The following is a 19,845-nucleotide window of genomic DNA, read 5'->3' as shown; positions in this document are numbered from 1 at the left end:
GTAAGTAACCTGATATGTGCTGGAGTGACGTGATCTACTACCTGCTGAATTGTGACAGGTGTGCTTCCTCTGGGGGACGATGTCAGACCCCCAATCTGCCTTTGCTCCTGGGCTGTCCCCAGCCTCCCCCAGACTTCTGTGAGGACCACATGAACACGAGGCTGCTTACACTCACCCCGTCCTCCACCCAACTCACCATCTGTCCTACAACAGCTACAGGTCCTTATAGCCCACTCTGTGTGTGTTCCCACTGGGACCATGAATATTCAACCTTCCAACCACCAATTTCTTTACCCACATACTCACATTGTCTTCTGCTTCTCAATGGATTTTCTAACTTTTCGAAGTTTGTTCTCCACGTCATGGGCCTCCTTATCAGCTTTAGGGGGCCTTTTTCTCTGTTGCTTTTTCTCCAGGAAAGTTTTCACACTCCGGGCCGTTTCCTCGACAGCCCCTAACTTAAATCTGGAAATAAATGAAAAGAATGCTTGCCTTGAAAGTAACCTGATAATAACATTCCAGCCTATGTCCATCTACTGCTGTCATCCTGACACACACCTGCTCAGTTTTTAGTGTCCAGTCTTATGAGTTTTATCCTGAATAATCACAGAAGGTGCTCTGGGTCAGCAGACCCATCATTAACCACTTTCCAGTAAATAACAAGCCCCCTCTTGGGGCAACAGCAAGGAGAACCCCAGAGATTTTTTTCTGTAATGGGGGAACCCCCAGGCAAAGCACAGAGGATGATGGATTTTCTCCATATACGGAAGAGAGACACTTCCCCTTCTCCTCTTAAAAGAGGAGAAAAAAATTTTTAAATATGCTCTTTTAAAATTATTTCCATTGTTGCTGTGGTGGTTCTTCTGTTTGATTACACTGGTCTTTAGATGTGCCTCATAACAGAATCAAAGAGCCTTAGTATTAGGTAAATATGTGTAATTCCAGATTTATTTTTACTAAAGAATAGTTGATTTGTGGGATTATACGAGGTTCAGTTATACAGCATAGTGATTCAGTATTTTTGCAGATTCTACTCCAACATCAGTTATTGCAGTATTGCAAGGTAATGGCTATAATTCCCCATGCTATATGATATACCTTTGTTGCTTATCTACTTCATATGTAGTAGTTTGTATCTACTAATCTCATGTCCCTTTATTTGTTCCTCCCCATTCCTTCTCTTCTTTGGTAAACGCAAATTTTTCTTATTTGTGAGCCAGTTTCTGTTTTACACATACTTTCATTTGTATTACTTTTTAATTTTTATTTATTTAATTTTTTTTTTTTTTGGTCTTTTTAGGGCTGTACTCTTGGCATATGGAGGTTCCCAGGCTAGGGGTTGAATTGGAGCTGTAGCTGGTCTATACCACAGCCACAGCAATGCCAGATCCAAGCCATGTCTGCAACCTGCACCAGAGCTCTCAGCAACGCTGGACCTCAACCCACTGAGCGAGGCCAGGGATCGAACACGCACCCACATGGTTCCTAGTTGGATTCTTTTCTGCTGTGCCATGATGGGAACTCCTGTATTACTTTTTAGAGTCCACATATAAATGATATCATACAGTATTTGTCTTTCTCTGTCCAACTTATTTCACTAGAAAATACAATGTTTAGTGAAGTCAGTCAGATTTCTTGATGACCAAATCTTTTATGAATTTTAGTGCCGCCTTTGTTTTCCTCCATGTGTTTGTTTCAGTTTTACTGAGACATAATTATCATATAACATTGTATACATATGTAATAAGGTATAAATATGGTGATTTGATATATGTATATATAGCACAGTGATTACTGTAATAAGGTTAGTTAACAAAAGCCACCCCCTCACATAGTAATCTTTTTTCTTTTATGGTGAGAACATTTGAAATGTACTTTTGGCCACTTTCAAGTGTGCAATACAGGATGGTTAACTGTAGTCACCATGAGGGTACTGGGTCCCAGGACCTATTCCTTGCATAACTGGAATTTTGTACCTCCATCAGCATCCCCCCATTTCTCTCACCCCCACGTCCCTGGGCTTTTTTAGATCCCACGTACAACTGAGATCATACAGTCAAATGCTGCTCTTTTGGGCAGGATGGAGAGAGTGTGGGGTTCTCACCCTAACCTTTCAGACTCTGACTACTTCTTTCTAGAGACCAGACAAACCGGTCTCTAGAGCCCGGAAATGTCTCCAGAGTCTGGGCTTTATACCTTTCAAAATGGAAATCCCTAAGCACATAGGGTCCAGACTTCCAGGCACCTTTGGATCTAAGCTAGCATGCTGCAAGGACTCTTTAATTTTCTGTGGGGTAATTGTGTACATAAACATTATTTTCATGTCGTGAGGAAACTAGATGTTAGACACTGAAAATTATCAAGACCAGAAATGGAGAAGGAAACTAAAGAAGGCAGTGCATAATAGCATAGTAAAATTATATTTTTAAGAATCGAACTAGAAAGGTGTATTTTAAAATATACACTCTGACGACAAATGGGCACCAAAAAGAGTAACAACGCTATTTTACAACAAATTTGTGTAACTTTCCCTCGACTTAAAGGAATACAAATTACAGCCAAAATCAATTAAAATAAATGACTTACAAAAAAAATAGTGCAGGTAACTTCTCCATTTGCTTTAGCTTTTCAACAAGAAGTGGAAACATATCTGCCATGTTTTCTGAACTAATAACTGAACCAGGACGAAGATGCTTCAGAACCATCCTGGCCTGTAGCAATGATGAGAAAATGACCTTAAGTTCTGCACAATGAAAACATGAATGACTACTCTGGGCTATAACATTTTCACAATTGTCTATATTTCTGTAGTTAATATAATCTAAAATAATAATGAAAGTATAAGATAAAATATTGCAAAAAACCATCAAAGAAACATACACATCAGTACACTAGAGAACAAAAACAAAGAGTAACAGACACATACACACAATGTAACATACAATTTTTTTAAGGTAGTACAAATCAGTCAGGAAGAAGACTGTTCAGTAAGGATGCTGGTTCCACTGTGGCAAGAGGTGGGTAATCAGTTTCGCTCCATATCATGCAAAAAACCACTTACAAATATATTTGAAAGGTTTTTAGTGACAAAATAAGTGGAAGAAAATATAAGTTAATTATACTCTGTTTCTGAGTGGGAGGAGATAATGTAAGCTAAAATATAATGGGAAAAAGTCACCTGGGAAAAGTATACTGTATGTCACTCCCCCAAAATCAGAAACGTCACTATGTGACAACAGAAAAAAATGCAAAATGAAAAGACCATCAATTTTCTTAAAATAAATACGCATAATTCACCTGACCCTTGGTTAAGGTTTTAATACAAAAATAGTTCCTATATATTAAAGTAATCATAAAAGCAAAAAAAAAATGTTCAAGACAAAAAGACAGTGAAAGAGTCAAAAGCTCTTCACAGCTCCTGTATCTGTGACTCAATTCTCCACGTTGCCCAGATGTCAGGACCAGGCAAAGGCCTCCTGCTCTCCATCTGTCAGAACTCAAGCATGTGGAGTGAGGTGGGAGGGTGGCACAGGGGACAAGACAAAGACCCAGATTTCTTTCTCCTCTCCATCCCATCTCAGAACCACTGGACTTCATGCTCAACTGAAAATCCTAAAATGAAAGGTGAAGATTACAAAGCCCCAGCAAAGAGTAATGACTGCACAGTGTAACCCATGGAGCCGGCAAAGAACCGAGGGGCTTCACCAAAAACAGGAGGGAAAACTACCTGCTTGACGCAGCCACTCTTCACCCAGTCGGTCAGCTCTGCCTTCAGGCTCTCTTCATATTTTCTAGTATCTGACTTTTTAATGACTATTTTATTCTTAAAATGAATGAATTCCTCTGGGCATAACTCCTTGAAAAGAAGGACCACAAACTTGAACCAGATCATGCAAGAAAATCCAAAGACATTTCCCATCTCTATCCTTCCCACTCCCCATGGTTTCTGGTGCATGAACACAGCAGGCCATGAACTCTTTGGAAAGGAGGTACAGCATAACCAGCCAAACAGGGGATGCAGCTGGCGCAGAGAGAAGGAAGGCGGGAACCTGGAACAGACACAGGCAGAGGCGGGAGGATGGTCCTGTCCCAGGAAGTCAAAGAGGAAACATTCTCAGGAGTTCAGGGCATCCGCCCCATTGCAGTAAACTTAGAGTGTTAGGAAGAAGCAAGTCCGAGAAGGCACAGTCGTATTTGGAAAGAGCCCGTTAGTAATTTTAAAAGACCAGAGGCAAGTGGTTAGAAAGACTGAGAGTGTGTCTTCCTGAACAGTCAAGTTACCACCCATTATAATCAATTGAAAATAATTGCATAATTGGATTACCTGAGCCCTGGGCCAACCTGCCCAGAAATGAAACATGGTATCATAAAGCTGGACCATTTCTCGAGGTGAAAGGGTAAGATCAGAAGGGAATCCATACTTTTCAATCTATGTTTAAAATAAAATTGAAAATTTTAATATTCCTTCTTTTTCGAGTTATGCTTTTTCCTTTGCTTCACAGTCCCCATCATCAACCCAGAGACACTGAAAACACACTGAACTAAAATGTTCAAATGCTGATAAGTGTTTAGTGCAAACAAAATACTAACCGAGAATATCCCTGATTTACTAAGAGAGAAAAACCCGAAAGCCCACCAATTTTTTTTTCTTGTATTATTTTCTAAGACCTTTTAGCTGAGCCATTTCTCTGAGGGCTGAGAAGCCGAAAGATGTGTAGACTGGGTTAGACAAGAAAACATAGCCTCCACCTGCAGCTGGAAGTGAAAATGATTTACTTACGAATATGATTCCTGGCTTTCAAGTACAAGCCAGGCTAAAGGGGGCCAATCTTATCTTCTTAAGATAACTTGAAGGGCAACTTCAAGACCCTCAAGGAAACCTCCCCCAGGTCACTGACTAGGCTCTGCTTTGAGCCTTCTGGATACGCACATCTTTCATTTTTCCGCGAATATTTTAAAATATAACCTAAAAATACCTGTTCTCAAAAGGCGTGTATTGCCATAGATTCTACTGGTTTCAACCACTCATGCTACGGATCATCTGTCTGTGAAACCATGAGCTCTAAGATGCTGACAGGCTTTTCTCAAAAGTAAAGGGGGGGGAAGGGGTTCTCTTAAATAGGCTTCCTGAAAGTGTCTCATTGGAAATGTTAAATCTCGAAGAAGGGAGTACTGTATTCAGATTTCTCCAAAATTATTTAACAATAGGCCATCTGTTTCAGTAAAGAGCTATTAAGTTAGGAAACTCAGGTTTGGAAATTCTGGGCTAAAAAAAGCTACTCCAAACACAACACAGCTGAAAAAAAAAAAAAAATTGGTAGAATGGAAAGCGTAGTCAAGTTTGAATCAGAAGATCCAGCTCTATTTCTGCCTCTAAATGCTTGTTCCTCCTCTGTAACACATGATTAAAATATCTGTCCTTCCGTGTTACAGATGTGGTAAAAGGAGACAGATAAATACATCAGGACATGTTTTATAAAACGAGTAGATAAACAAGTCCTGAAGATCTAATGCACAGTGCATGGCATGGTGATTACAGAGGCAAAGCTGCATTATCAACACCAAACATGCTAAGAGACTAGATCTTAATTGTCCCACCACAGAAGAGGAACGAGAACTCAGATGTGCCCCAGGTATTGGCTCAGCCACAGTGACAGGCAAATAAATGCGTCAAACCAACCTGCAGTACCCCTGAAACTCACCCATGTTTTATGTCAAATATGTTTCAACTAAAATAATCAATCAGGTTTTGAGTGAGGCTTGTGAAAACCTATAGGATACAGGTAAGTGCCTGGAACCATCATTCAGCATCTCAGTCTGAGCAGTGAACTAGCTGGACAGCAAAAAAACACACATTTTGCCAAATGGTACGTGCATATGTCATGTTGGAATGTTAGCATTTTGTTCTCTTCATTGTTACTACTTGAAAGTGATAACTTATTCTGTCTAAATAATAAGTTCAAGAATGACCATAATTTTTAAGATGTAAATCTTCTCTTTTGGCTACTAAAATGTTAATGATTTCCTCGGGCTCTTGGCCTTTTCCAGATGGGTCATTTCCACCATGAGGGTAGCTGTGCCTATGCCGTACAAGGGTTGTAAGCATTAAATCAGATAGTACATGGAATTGGCCTAATAAATATCTGGCACGCAGTTCAACTGTCAGTGTGATTGTTTAATGACCCACTCATGAGTCTTTCTGCATCAATTTAGCAAAGCCCATGGCTAAAAGCTGGGGACTCCCTTCAGCCGTTCTTCACTGTATGCTACGTGATGAGCTGGCAATAACCGAGCCTGCCCAGGTAGCAGAGGGAGAGAAATGAAAGGCCACAGACACAGCCTCTTTTACTGATGAACATGGCAGCTTTACACCACGATGCTGTCTCAGCAAATCACAGTATCCCCAGCCTGGTGGTGATGGGAAGCACCTCTCCAGGTGTTACCGGAAGAGACAGCCTCCCCCACACTTCTGTGGCTGACAGCCCCCAGCAGCCACAGCTCTCCCCAGCAGCTGATAACTGGTGGCAGAGGCCAGCCTCTGCCCCTGGCCAGCAAGGAGCCTGAGAGGAAGGCGGGCAGCCCTCACCCCACTCCCCTTCCTTCTGAGCTGCAGAGTGGGCACCACAGGCAGATGGCTCTTCCCTAAGGTTGCCACAATTCAGGAGGCTCTTTCTTTGCCAGCAGCTTCCACATCCCCCAGAGGTGACTACAGCAACCCAGAAGCATCTCCTCGCTCAGAAAGGCCTTCTTGCTTTTTATCAGGAAGCACCCCATATAAACACATGCTGCACACATAGCTATCAAAATACATGGTTAATAACACCCAAGCCTGTGCGCTCTCCCTGAGCCCTGTGGCCACAGTCCAGGAGTCTTGAGGATGGCCTTTGCAAGAGTCACATGGGGCCACCGCAGCTGGGGCAGCCTCACCGCTTCCCAGTTCCTCCACTAATAGCCACCGAGACAGAGGACAGGCACATGGACCAATGCCAGCCTTGACAAGGACTCCAGCTGCCTGTCCTCCTCTGACCCAGCAGTGACCTGCCCTGAGCCATTGGCACAGAACAACTGTGCAGAAAATCGTGCTGTTTAAAACATAGGTCAGGAGTTCCTGTTGTGGCTCAGTGGTAACAAATCCGACTAGTAACCACGAGGACACAGGTTCAATAGCCGGCCCTGCTCAGTGGGTTAAGGATCCACCAGCAATGCTGTGAGCTATGGTGTAGGTTGCAGAGGTGGCTTGGATCTGGCATTGCTGTGGCTATGGTGTAGGACAGCAGCTGCAGCTCCAATTTGACCCTTAGCCTGGGAACTTCCACATGATGCAGGTGTGGCTCTAAAAAAAAAAAAAAAAAAAGAAGAAGAAGAGCAAGAGGGAAAGCAAAAGGAGCCTGGGTTAGCATCACTATTCTAATGTGCGGAAGAGAATCAGGTTGCAGGAATTTTGTCCATATTTGAGTTTTCTTCAGACTGTAGACTGAGCCGCTGCCACACAAAGAGCAAGTTCCAAAATAAAATCCTATTAGGAAATTACCACCACAGGATTCAGTCGGCTGCTTTTAGAAACTATTGCATGACAGCCCAAAGGTTGACTTTCACACATTCCCTCATCCTGGTATTTGTCTGGCAGATAGTTCAGAATAGGGTGAGGAATTGGCCAGTTCTAGGATCAAGCCTGGTGAGGCTGCATCCTAGCGCCCCTGACTTCAGTGGTACAACAGTAAACAAGGGCACCCTTCCTAAAAGTGCCATGATGGTTCAAAGACAAAATACGTACAACTCTTAGAACGCAAAGCAAGTGCTCTATTCGGGTTGTCTGTGTTTAACATATGTTATAATTTTATATACCTAGCAAGAAGTTACAAACTGCAAGGACATAAATGTGTGTCTTCAAGGAGCTGTCCTAGTAAGAAGACAGGCACGTTAAGAACTGCAGCAGCAGGCAGACCACACCTGCCTCATCATATGAAATGCAGGCAAGGTGCTCTGGGAGCAGACCCCACCCAGCTAAGGGCATCACCTAAGGACTCAGCAAAGGTTTCCTTTGAAAAGAGTCGTCAAAGAAAAACAGCATCTGGACAGTTGGCTCTCTGCATCTGTGAGGAAATACCCGCATTTTCACATAAGTCACGAGGACCTCCAGGTAAGGTCCTTAAGCAGGTGAGCAGGAAGGACTAGGGCCGGGTCACACAGACCTGGGAGGACAAGCTCAGGAGCCCGGCCCCTGGCTGTTTCCAAAGGAAACCATCAAAGGCTCGGCAGGGTCAGAATGGCCCTTACCAGCCCTCCTTCTAGATCAGCTTTGAGATCCCAGACACGCCGTCTAGGCAGAGCATGGAGCAGCTCCCTATGACAGCAAATGTTACACAAAGAAAACTGCATGTGCCTCAAAGATTGTCAGGTTAGAGGGCTAATCTGACAACAGAATTGAGTCTAATTAACTTGCCAGGTCTTGCAAGGAAGGCAAGCTTTGCCTAGGTATCACTTTGAGAGACAACCAGAGCTTGAATGGGCCATTCCTGGGAACAGAATGCAAAGAGGGAAATACACAAGCAAGAAAAATTAAGAATCTTCCCCCATTCAAACTGCAATGCCCCAAATGAGGTCCCCTTAAGACCTCCGCCTTACTGCTTCACTCCCAAAGAGTCACCTTGTGATTGTTACGTTTGTGAAACGAGTCTTTGCCTTATTTGACCTAATTCACAGCCATCTCATCTGTATTAGGTACTATCCACACACAGTCGCAGCTGCACTAAGAGAAAAGCTGCTGTCAAAAGGTGGACAGATTAGAGTTCCCATTGTGGCTCAGTGGGTTAAGAACCCCACTAGTAACCATGAGGATGCGAGTTCAATCCCTTGCCTCCTCGCTCAATACATAAAGGATCCGGAGTTGCCACAAGCTGCCACAAGTACAGACACAGCTCAGATCCCCAGTTGCCATGACTGTGGTGTAGGCCAACAGCTACAGCTTCAATTTGATTTGACCTCTAGCTTGGGAACCTCCATATGCCACAGGTGCAGCCCTTTAAAAAAAAAAAAGAAAAAAAAAAAGGAAGGTGGACAGATGGACATGGGTGCTGATAAGAAGGAAAATGGGCAAAGATAAAGTCCCAGAATAAAGGAAATCAACCCCAAAACCTTCAGGTTAAGATGTTCCATCATTTGGAAGCTTTGTGCATCCAGATACCATTGAGAAACAGATGAAACTACATGAGGTTATTCTGGAGGCCTTTAAAATTCAGGTTAAATATCTGTTCCAGACTATCAGTTCTGTAATTCTGATGACTACTAACCAGGCAGGTTTTCAATATGATACAAATAATTTCTATCACTCAAAACAAATACAGGGGAGGCGTCACTCACGTGATCTGTGGTCAGCGCAGCACACGGGTGAAAATGATTGAAGGAAATGACACCATTGTTCACAGAACATATGTGCTTCTCTAAATCATTGTACCTCTCTCCATAGAGCACTGGAAATGAGAGCCAGAACTTCCAAATGAATGGACGCATAGGAAGGGGAATAACTTGACAGGAAAAGGTAAAATTCCTGTGACTGTCAAACATACCGAGTCTCACTCTATATGACTGCTTTGCCAGCAAGCAGTCCTTGCGAGAGCCTGGGCGGCAGCCAACACTTCTGGAAGCAATATTTTGTCCCATCCTTTCATCTGCTTGTTTCCAGTACCGTTTCACTGATTGTAGCCACCTGAAAAATTTAAATTACATGTTATTTAGGCAGAACATGGAACTACTTACTTCCTGTGACATCAGTTATTTTAAATAAAGAAAATTGTAAATGCCCTAAAAACTGTACTTAAGGGAACAGGCCCTGGAGCCAGACGACCTCGAGTGGAATCCCAGTCTCCTTCCCATGTCCGTGCTGGGGCTCTGGGTTGAGACATGTAATCTCTCTGGGCCTCATTTCCCACATTTTAAAATGGAAATTATAAAAGTACTGCTGGAAATACTATCTCAGAGGAGTGATGAAAATTAAAAATCATAAGGGCTGTTGGGCATTTATAAATAAATTAACGTGTGCAAAGCACTTGGACCAGTACCTGCATATAGAAACAGTCTCTGTTATTAGTGGGCAAAAATCTAGCCCAGTGAAAAAAATGATATGGGGCTTTTGCCTAATAAGGCTTTCACTATCTCTCCAAACATCTACAAAGTGGGACAATCTGAAAAATCTCAAGGTCCATGGCAGAGTGTATCATTATATCGTTTTAATTTTACTTCTTGGTAAAGGACAAAGAAAGAGAAACATAAATTGATCACTTCTGGTAAAAGTTTTTTGAGAAACAGGGAAAAATTTCCTGCTCATTTGCAGAGCTGCCTGGGCATCCCAATCTGACTAGGGGTCCTAAATTTTCCTGATAGAACGTAGCCTTGCTCAGCGGCTGCCAGGAGGGGAGACTCTGTTCCTTAATGATCCAGAGATAAAGTAACAGATTCACCAGGAAGCTGTGAAACTCTCCAGAAGCTACAGAGAAAGCATGGCATTCAAACATTCAGAAGAGATGAGCTTTCTCCCCAGACTGGAATCTGATGCTTACTCAGTGAGGTGCTCAGGGTTGCTGATGGTGGCCGAGAGAGCCAGGAAGGGACAGCGGATCATGACAAGGAGATGTTCCCAGATTTCTGCTCCAATTTCCCCACCAAGACAGTGGACCTATGAGAGACAAACATTCTCCATTAAAAGTGAGCAAAAGGTCTGAATAGACACTTTCTCAAAGAAAACATACAGATGGCCACCAGGCACAGGAAAAGAGAGTCAACATAGCACTAATAACACAGAAATGCATACCAAAACCACATGAACATTACTCACACCTGTCAGAATGGCCATCATCAAAAAGACCACAAATAACAAATGTTGGCAAGGGTGTGGAGAAGAGGGAACCCTCCTACACTACCGGTAGGAATGTAAACTGATGCAGCTGTTATGGAAAATGGCACAGAGGTGCCCAATAAACTAAAACTAGAACTACCATATGATTCAGCACTTCCACTCCTGGGTATACATCCAAAGAACATAGAAAGATATATATATATATCCCCATGTTTACTGCAGCATTATGGACAATAGCCAAGATATGACACAACCTAAGTGTCCACTGAAGGATGAACAACTTGTGGTATGTATATGCAGAATGGAATATTATTCAGCCAGAAAAAGAATGGAATCTTTCCATTTGTGACAACATGGAAGGACCTCAAGGGCATCATGCTAAGTGAAATAAATCAATAAATCAGACAGAAAAAGACAATGACTTCATGTATGTGTGAAATTTTTTGAAAAATTAAAGATTTATGGGCAGCTGCAAGAAGTGGGAGTGGGAGCAGGAGAAATGGATCAACTCTTTGTATTAATTTAAATAAATTTTTAAGTTGATTTTAAAACAGCCAATAAGGGAGTTCCCTTCATGGCTCAGCAGTTAGCGAACCTGACCAGGATCCATGAGGATGTGGGTTCGATCCCTGGCCTCACTCAGTGGGTAAAGGATCAGGCGTTGCCGTGAGCTGTGATGTAGGTCGCAGATGCAGCTCTGATCCCAAGTTGCTATGGCTGTGGTGTAGGCCAGCAGCTGTAGCTTCGACTCAACCCCTGGCGTGGGAACCTCCATATGCCATAGGTGCAGCCCTAAAAAGTTAAAAAAAAAAAAAAGCCAATAAAAACAAGACACACAGAAGCTTGAATTATCATACATGGGTTACCTTTAATCAACCACACCAAGTTTACACAAGTATTGGTAAATGCAGGCAATAGAAAATCTTGACACAATTTTCTTTTAATCCCTATAACCAATCCTTCAATAATTCCTCTTCATCTTATGTTCAGAAATGCCTTTCAAATCTATGCATTTCCTCCATGTCCACAGCCTGCTCCACCATTACCCTGGCCCCCATAGCCGCAGAACCGAAATGGACCACATTTCCTCCACGTCCACTGCCCCCCCTCAACATCACCCTGGCCACAGGACCATAATGGACCACAATATCCTGCTGGCTGTTCCTGCATTCTTCCTATCACAGCCAACAGATCTGCCTCAAGGTTGCACTGGATCGGGCCAAGACTCCAATTTGATTTCTTCAATATCGTCCCACTGCACATAGAACAAAACATAACCCCCTGAACAGGTACATGTTGTGACTGGCACCTCTCCAGCTCTGCTCAAGACTCTCCCCTCCTGCCCCCACTTCTCCGCAGACACTGGACTCTGCCCTGTTTCTTGAACACAACTTTGCTGCCCCAGAGCTTCCACAGATATTGCTCCCTCTGCTGAAAATTCTCCTACCCCTTTTCAATAATAGAGTTGAGCTCAAGGCCGCCCCACAAGAAGATTTTCCTGACCCCCACCCCGCCTTCTGAGCTGTCTCCTGCAGTAATCAACTGGAAAGGACTTCCTATCAGAGCCAGGTGATTAAAAACAATTCCACTGCCCATCTGGCTTTGTCCTAGTATTCAAAAATACTGAATCGCCATGCTGTACAACTGAACCTCCTACAATCCCACAAATCAACTATTCTTTAGTAAAAATAAATAAATCTGGAATTACCTATATTTACCTAGTACTAAGGGTCTTTGATTCTGCTAAGAGGCACATCTAAAGACCAGGGGAGTCGGAGTTCCCGTTGTGGCGCAGTGGTTAATGAATCCGACTAGGAACCATAAGGTTGCGGGTTTGATCCCTGGCCTTGCTCAGTGGGTTAAGGATCTGGCATTGCCATGACCTGTGGTGTAGATTGCAGATGCGGCTTGGATCCCACATTGCTGTGGCTGTGGTGTAGGCCGGTGACTACAGCTCTGATTCAACCCCTGGCCTGGGAAACTCCATATGCCGTGGGAACAGCCCTAGAAAAGGCAAAAAGACAATCAATCAATCAATACCAGGGGAATCAAACACAAGAACTGCAGCAACAATAAAAGTAATTTTAAAAGAACATTTTTTTTTAATTTTTCTCATCTTTCAGGAGGTCAGTGGGAAGTGTCTCTCTTCCGTATATGGAGAAAATCCATCATCCTCTGTGCTTTGCCTGGGGGTTCCCCCATTACAGAAAAAAATCTCTGGGGTTCTCCTTGCTGTTGCCCCAAGAGGGGGCTTGTTATTTACTGGAAGGTGGTTAATGATGGGTCTGCTGACCCAAAGCACCTTCTGTGATTATTCAGGATAAAACTCATAAGACTGGACACTAAAAACTCAGTAGGTGTGTGTCAGGATGACAGCAGTAGATGGACATAGGCTGGAATGTTATTATCAGGTTACTTTCAAGGCAAACATTCTTTTCATTTACTTCCAGATGTAAGTTTGTCCTAGTCAGACATTCTGCTGAATACAACCTTGTGCCTTTCTGGATAACACTTGCCCCTGACTCTGCCAGAATAGACATCAGCCTTCAAAACCTTTCATCTTTACCCTTATATAAAATTGGGGAAACTCAGGTCCCAATGTCACCTCATTGCAGAGCTTTGGGATGAGAGCTTGGGTTCTGGATTGCAAAGACAAAGCTGCTGGAATTTTTTTTTTTTGGAACATGAACATTCAAGGCCTTCATGATGCAGAATATACAGTTTGAACAAAAATAAACACAGAAAGTCAGATTCAACAAATCAAAAACACAGCATCCTTGGAGTTCCCTTGTGGCATGGCAGGTTAAGGACCCAGGGCTGTTATTGCAGCGGTTGGGTTGCTGCTGTGGTGTGTGTTCACTCCTGGGGCTGGGAACTCACATGTGCTTTGAGGGAGGCAAAAAAAAAAAAAAACACTTGAGCCTGAGTGGTAGCTCCAAGTTTGCAACAAGAATAAATATAAGTTTATCATCACTTTCCCTTTTAAACTGAAAAATTCCTTGGAGCCAAAGAATCCTTTTATAATGTTTTAAGTCTCTTTGAATAAATATTTGTAATACTATTATAAAAACTTTCTAAGCAGCCTTCATTTGCCCTAGAGCTGTCCATCATTTCCATCCTGCCCTTGTCCCAGGGGAGCTAACACATAAGGGCTACTCTGAAAGGGCCCCAACGCACTCTGGGTCCACTGGAGGTGGCCAAAGGACAGCCTGGGCGGGAGACCAGAAGGGGATGAAGCTGAGGTTTTTGTGCCATTGGCTGCCTGCCCATCACGTTACCCTGAGCCAGGTGTGCCCCTCACAAAGCGGCTGGCACACTCGGTATCTCCTGGAGAGCCTCAGTGACCATCCTCTGCATTGTCCCTTTAAGCCAGGGGTTAGCACCTTACTCTGGATCACTACACTCAACCTCAGTTCCCCAAACACCACTGGAAAGTACTCTTCTTGAACTGTTCTAATCTGAGCGTGCCATGTGCTTCCTGTTGGGGCCATGACTGGTCAAATAATTTACCTAATTGATATCATTGTTAGAGCCCCAAATTCTTTGCTTTAGAAATCAAAGATGGGATTTTTGAATCTGCGTGCAGGAAAACATGGAGGCTACTTCTGCTCCTCAGAAACACTGGTCACCAAAGCAGGTCACCATCCAGACGTCTTCAGACACCCATGCTCCTTCCTGAGCCTCAACAGAAAAATGGAGCCAAAAGACCGATGTGCCTCCCCACCCGAAACCCCATGCAGGTGACAAAGTCCTGAGGCAGCAGATGTCTTCACTGCAGTGCTTATGTGACTGGGAACTCAGCCCAGAGAAGTAACACCAAACCCACCTCATCGAATATGACGTATCGGATCCTTTTCACCCATGCTTGGCGATGAGGGGCTAGCAGCAGAATTTCAAAGCAGGCAGGCACTGTAATAAGTATCTGGAAATAATAACATCGTGCAAACATTCTGAGCACTTACTCTGCACAACATGGTTCTAAGAATATAGAAGATACCATTATAACTCCCGAATGCACCTGCTGCTAGTGAGAATATGATATTATTTTTGAGAATGTTTCACTTAAGCAGAGATATATTAGTTTGATCTATAAAAACTGCGGTTTTGGAGTTCCCATTGTGGCGCAGCAGAAACAAATCCAACTAGCAAACATGAGGTTGTGGGTTTGATCTCTGGCCCCACTCAGTGGGTTAATGATCTGGCGTTGCCATGACCTGTGGTGTAAGTCGCAAATGCAGCTCAGATTTGGCGTTGCTGTGGCTGTGGCGTAGGCTGATGGCTACAGCTCCAATTCAATCCCTAACCTGGAAACCTCCATATGCCATGGGTGTGGCCATAAAAAGCAAAAAAAGAAAAAAAATGCAATTTTTCTTGGTCAAAATGGTAAAAAGCAGATTTGAAGTTTAAATTCATATTTATGAGCATTCCAGGGAATAACAATAGAAAGAATTATCACAGATTTATTTCTTCAAAACCTGACCCTGAGGTACAATTCGGGTTGAAAATATTTACCAAAAATTAACAACTATGGAAGCTGGGAGAGGATGGGGCAGAGGAAGACGCTGAACCTGGGAATATACCTGGTGATGCCTTGGCCCATCTGGGCTGGATTCTGAAGTGAATAGTGGCTGGCGGGGCTATTCCACATCCAGCTAAAAAGGCCCAATGTTTATGCCCTGTCCCTGCTCAGTCCCAGGAGGCAGAACTGGGGGGGAGCTGACAGCTGGCGTTTGTCATGACCACGCACCCCACATCTGGGCAGCAAGTCCTTTTTTAAAGGCCAGCTGGGTAACACCTCTCACATCCACCATGCCGTGTGCTATTGTCCTATTTTCATTTTTTGTCTAGTTTGCACTGTTTTCTGTGAGTTCCATGAGGAGGAAAACTAACTATGGTTTACTCACATCACCCAGTCTATCCATAAGACCACAGTCTGAAATTATGTGGAGTATCCTACTCCTCAAGAAAAGGTCAAGAGGATGTTACTCTGATTGGAAATCAGTGTATGTTCATTTCCACGACATGAGGTTCTTCAGATCATTTTAAATCCACTTATAAACCTAGATGATGCAATGAACTAGAACTAAGATCTGAAATCAAAATATGTGTCCTTGAGAATGACGAGTCCATTCCTCACTGTCTGGAATGGAACAATGTCAAATTTGCTCGAAAGTCACTCCATCTTCTGAAAACACAGAAAATTTTTTCTATAAGGCCTTGTGGAGATGATGAATTTCTACTGGAAGGTGTGCAAGGACTATTCTGCAGTTGAGGCACTGAACAGCACGTGTCCTACCTGAGAGTTCAGGGCGTCGTGGCGATAGTCCCTTGTGAAAACACCACACAGAGCTTCGCCGTCGGGCAGATTTTTTCTAAAACGGTTCTGAACAGTTGCTGCCACTTGGTTAACCAGGGCCTGATTGACAAGGAGAGAGCTCATTCACCCCCTAACCAAGTACAGGGGAAACTAAAAACATGAACCGCTGGGTGTGTAGGAGGCTCCACACCCCTTTCCCAGACCATCTGCTCCACCTGCAGTAACCCTGTGCCGTCCTCCAGCTCCTGACAGAGCCTGGAAACCTCACCCATAACCTCAACCTAAAGGGAAACGGGAAAAATGACTTCAGCAGAGGGAAAGAGCAGGAAATGCTGCCCACACGTCAGAAACAAGCAGCTGATCCCTGGGCAACCAAGGCTTAAGGAGCAGCTCTGAGTGGATGGAGAATGGCTGGGGCGGGGGTGGGAGGGAGGGTCAGCCAGGGTGCCCGTGTGGTTCTCGTATGTGGGGCAGCTCCCAGACTTGTAACTGTGAATGTACACGTGACCCATGCCCTGGACCGGGCAAGGCAGCCCAGCTCAGTGGCGTCTGATCATATGCAAACTCACACACATCTACTTCACATTTTACCCAAAAATGCTCACCTCAATTAAAACGTAAACTTGAAAATATAAGCCTAAAGATACTAGAAAGTGAACATTTTCATATATTTGAGCGCATGTGGAAACCTAAATGAAAATATTGATAGATCTGACTGTACAAAGACATTATCAAAATATTATCATTCATATGACACTATATTAAAAAGACAAAATGAAAACAGGATATTTGTTATAATTTATAAAGAAAAAAATAACATTCTTTTTACACAAAGTTTGGTCAATAAATAAAAATACAATCCCCCCCACTAAAAGAAAAAGGGCAGATTTTATGAATAAGCAGTTCATGATTAAAGATATATCAATGCCCAGAAATCATCTATAAGGATTTCCAAATCACCAGTGATCACAGAAAGGCAAATTTAAATATGAGATGGACGTTTTCACCTATCAGTAGAGCTAAAATGTTCTAAATGAACATAGGAACATTGGAAAAAATAGGAGAAGGGTTATTTCCATATACTGTCCGCAGAAATAGAAATGGACTTAAACTTTTAGGAGAGTAATTGGGCAATGTGCGTTGTGTTGACTTACCAATTCCACTTCTAACAGGCTTAATTTTTCTTGACATAGGTTATTAATTTCCTCTATGGACATTTACTACTTTCATTACTGTGAAAAACAAAGAAGCTACAACCAAAAATAATATGCTAATTTCAACTAATCATTGCTGATCCCTCTGGTTCCGAGCCTGCTCCCAAGTCACCCAATGACACATTTTTCTAGAAACTAAAGTGGAGATCTCATTTTATTCTGTAGATTAAAGTTATCCCAACGAAATCTGCCTTTCTTAAGAGTAAGAACTTTAAAAACGAAGGGTTGTGCTCTACATCTGTGAGTCTGTTTCTGTTTTGTAGAGAGATTCATCTGTGTCATATTACAGATCTGTGCTTGCCAAGGGGGGAGAGGGAGTCAGTGGGATGGACAGGGAGTTTGGGGTTGGTAGATGCAAACTATTTTATCTATCTATCCATCTATCTTTTTTGTCTTTTTCTAGGCACACATGGAGGTTCCCAGGCTAGGGGTCTAATTGGAGCTATAGCCGCCAGCCTATGCCAGAGACACAGCAACACAGGATCCGAGCCACGTCTGTGACCTACACCACAGCTCACGGCAATGATCCTTGACCCGCTGAGCAAGGCCAGGGAAGACCAGGGATTGAACCCGCAACCTATACAATGTGATGGATGTTAGACTTATTATGGTGATCATTTTTCAGTATATACAAAAATACTGACCTTTATGCTATATGCCTAGTATGAAACTAGTATGATACATGTCATTTATATCTCAGTAAAACTGGAGAAAATAAACTGGAAAAAAAGTAAAGTGAGCTAAACCTGCCATATAACCATGTGCGTGATTTTAAAAGAGGAGGTTCAGAGGTCAAAGAAAATTTAGTCACTTGGTTGTTACCTTGGTGGGGGTAGCCACGTCCATGACACCCCCTCTTGCCCTCTCGACCTCCAGCCCTGGGACATACCTTGGTGGGGGCCATGAACAGAAATAGCCTGTCGTCATCCTCCTAACCCCTGGCCCTAGGACATACCTAGATGGGGACCACATAAAACAACCCCCCCCCCAGCCCCAGGACATACTTTGGTGGGGGCCACGTACACGACCACCCCGTCGTCGCCCTCCCGCAGCACCCTCTCCATGCAGTAGTAGGAGGCGTAGGTCTTCCCAGAGGACGTGGGAGCCACAATGACTGCAGACTCGTTCTTGTCCACCACGTCCAGGAGCTCCCGCTGCAGGGTCAGAGCACCACTGTGTTAGCACCACAGACACACTTAGCAAAGCAACTCCATCCCTACACTGTGGACGTAACTCTCTGAGCCCGAAGGAGTGGTGGGGAGGTGAAAACACACAAGAGACCCAGTGGAACCACCTCGCGGCCTTCTCCCAGGGGAGACAACTGGGTCTGAGAGTGAAAAATGGAGCATGAGCCTCAATGGAATATCTCGCTCTCAGGCTGCTTTTCCTCCGGACTCCTCGTCACTGACTAACGCACAGTGACTATCTAGGAAGCCGCCAGTATGTATATATGTGTTTGTGCAAAGGTGAAAAAGCAGCTGAGGTGGAAAAAAAATCCACGATTAATAATTTTACTGCTTATCTTCCTCTAAGTAGAAGCCTATATGGAGGGCATGTGGGACCTTCATCAAAACAGACACATCCCTGCAGCCTATAGTTTTGTCCATCAAGAAGCATCGTAAAAAGGGAGTTCCCATCGTGGCACAGTGGAAATGAATCCGACTAGGAACTGTGAGGTTGCAGGTTCGATCCCTGGCCTTCCCTGGCCTTGCTCAGCGGGTCAAGGATCTGGCATTGCCATGAGCTGTGGTGTAGGTCACAGAGGTGGCTCGGATCCTGCGCTGCTGTGGCTGTGGCAGAGGCCAGTGGCTACAGCTCCAATTAGACCCCTAGCCTGGGAACATCCATATGCCATGGGTGAGGCCCTAAAAAGACAAAAAGTCCAAAAAAAAAAAAAAAAAAAAAAAGCAGCGTCCTAAGCCTGCGTGATGACAGAAAACACCTGCAGCCCCATCCTGTACACTTTCTTAACCCAGGTCTGCGCTGAGCCACACTCTAGAGTGAAGAGGGCATGGAAAGAAGTACAGTGTGTGTGTTTGGGGTAGGGGGATACACGGAGAGCTTTCAGCCTCATCCTGCCCTGCACTTAAGCAAGGTAGGACCTGATCCGCCGAGTGCTCCTGGACAGCAGGCAGGGGATTATTCAAAGCACCCCACTACCATCAACACCAAGAAGGTAAATCCAGATTCTAAGTAAGACAATCTATCAGACTGAACCTCTGAAATGGCACTTTTGTAGGTAAACATGTTGAACTGCTAAGGTTCAAGGCAGTTTTAGAAGGGTGAGTCAATGCAGCAACAAGCTTTTATTCCAAATTTTATTATCTATCAATATTAATTTTACATGTAGTTATAGAAAAGTTGCTACCATGGGTACAGCCTATAAATATCTAAACCATTGTTTATGCTGTTTAGCCTCCCCAGATTCTCTGTGCACATTTCTATATTTACACAGGAAATCC

The 19,845-nt window shown here is 43.6% G+C and overlaps 1 protein-coding gene across 4 annotated transcripts in view; it reads right to left on the bottom strand.

Moving 5' to 3' along the window:
• The window catches only part of DDX60 (DExD/H-box helicase 60), an 80,167-nt gene that overhangs the window by 26,558 nt on the left and 33,764 nt on the right, over positions 1–19,845 (bottom strand). For all 4 annotated transcript variants that reach the window (XM_084994710.1, XM_084994709.1, XM_021072212.2 and 1 more), the window contains 10 exons: positions 18,388–18,537; positions 16,149–16,268; positions 14,679–14,774; positions 10,557–10,672; positions 9,567–9,706; positions 9,361–9,470; positions 4,325–4,429; positions 3,728–3,856; positions 2,587–2,711; positions 307–465 (listed from right to left, as the gene is read on the bottom strand). In XM_084994710.1, the coding sequence (XP_084850836.1) occupies positions 307–465; positions 2,587–2,711; positions 3,728–3,856; positions 4,325–4,429; positions 9,361–9,470; positions 9,567–9,706; positions 10,557–10,672; positions 14,679–14,774; positions 16,149–16,268; positions 18,388–18,537 (1,250 nt within the window). The remainder of the gene's footprint in view (positions 1–306; positions 466–2,586; positions 2,712–3,727; positions 3,857–4,324; positions 4,430–9,360; positions 9,471–9,566; positions 9,707–10,556; positions 10,673–14,678; positions 14,775–16,148; positions 16,269–18,387; positions 18,538–19,845) is intronic.

This window comes from Sus scrofa, chromosome 14 (genome assembly GCF_054392235.1).
Source record: "Sus scrofa isolate SSC_HxYL_T2T_F1_AM1 chromosome 14, Sscrofa_HxYL_maternal_Yorkshire_Landrace_v2.0, whole genome shotgun sequence".
Classification (NCBI taxonomy): domain Eukaryota; kingdom Metazoa; phylum Chordata; class Mammalia; order Artiodactyla; family Suidae; genus Sus; species Sus scrofa.
This window is presented reverse-complemented; position numbering and strand designations above follow the sequence as displayed.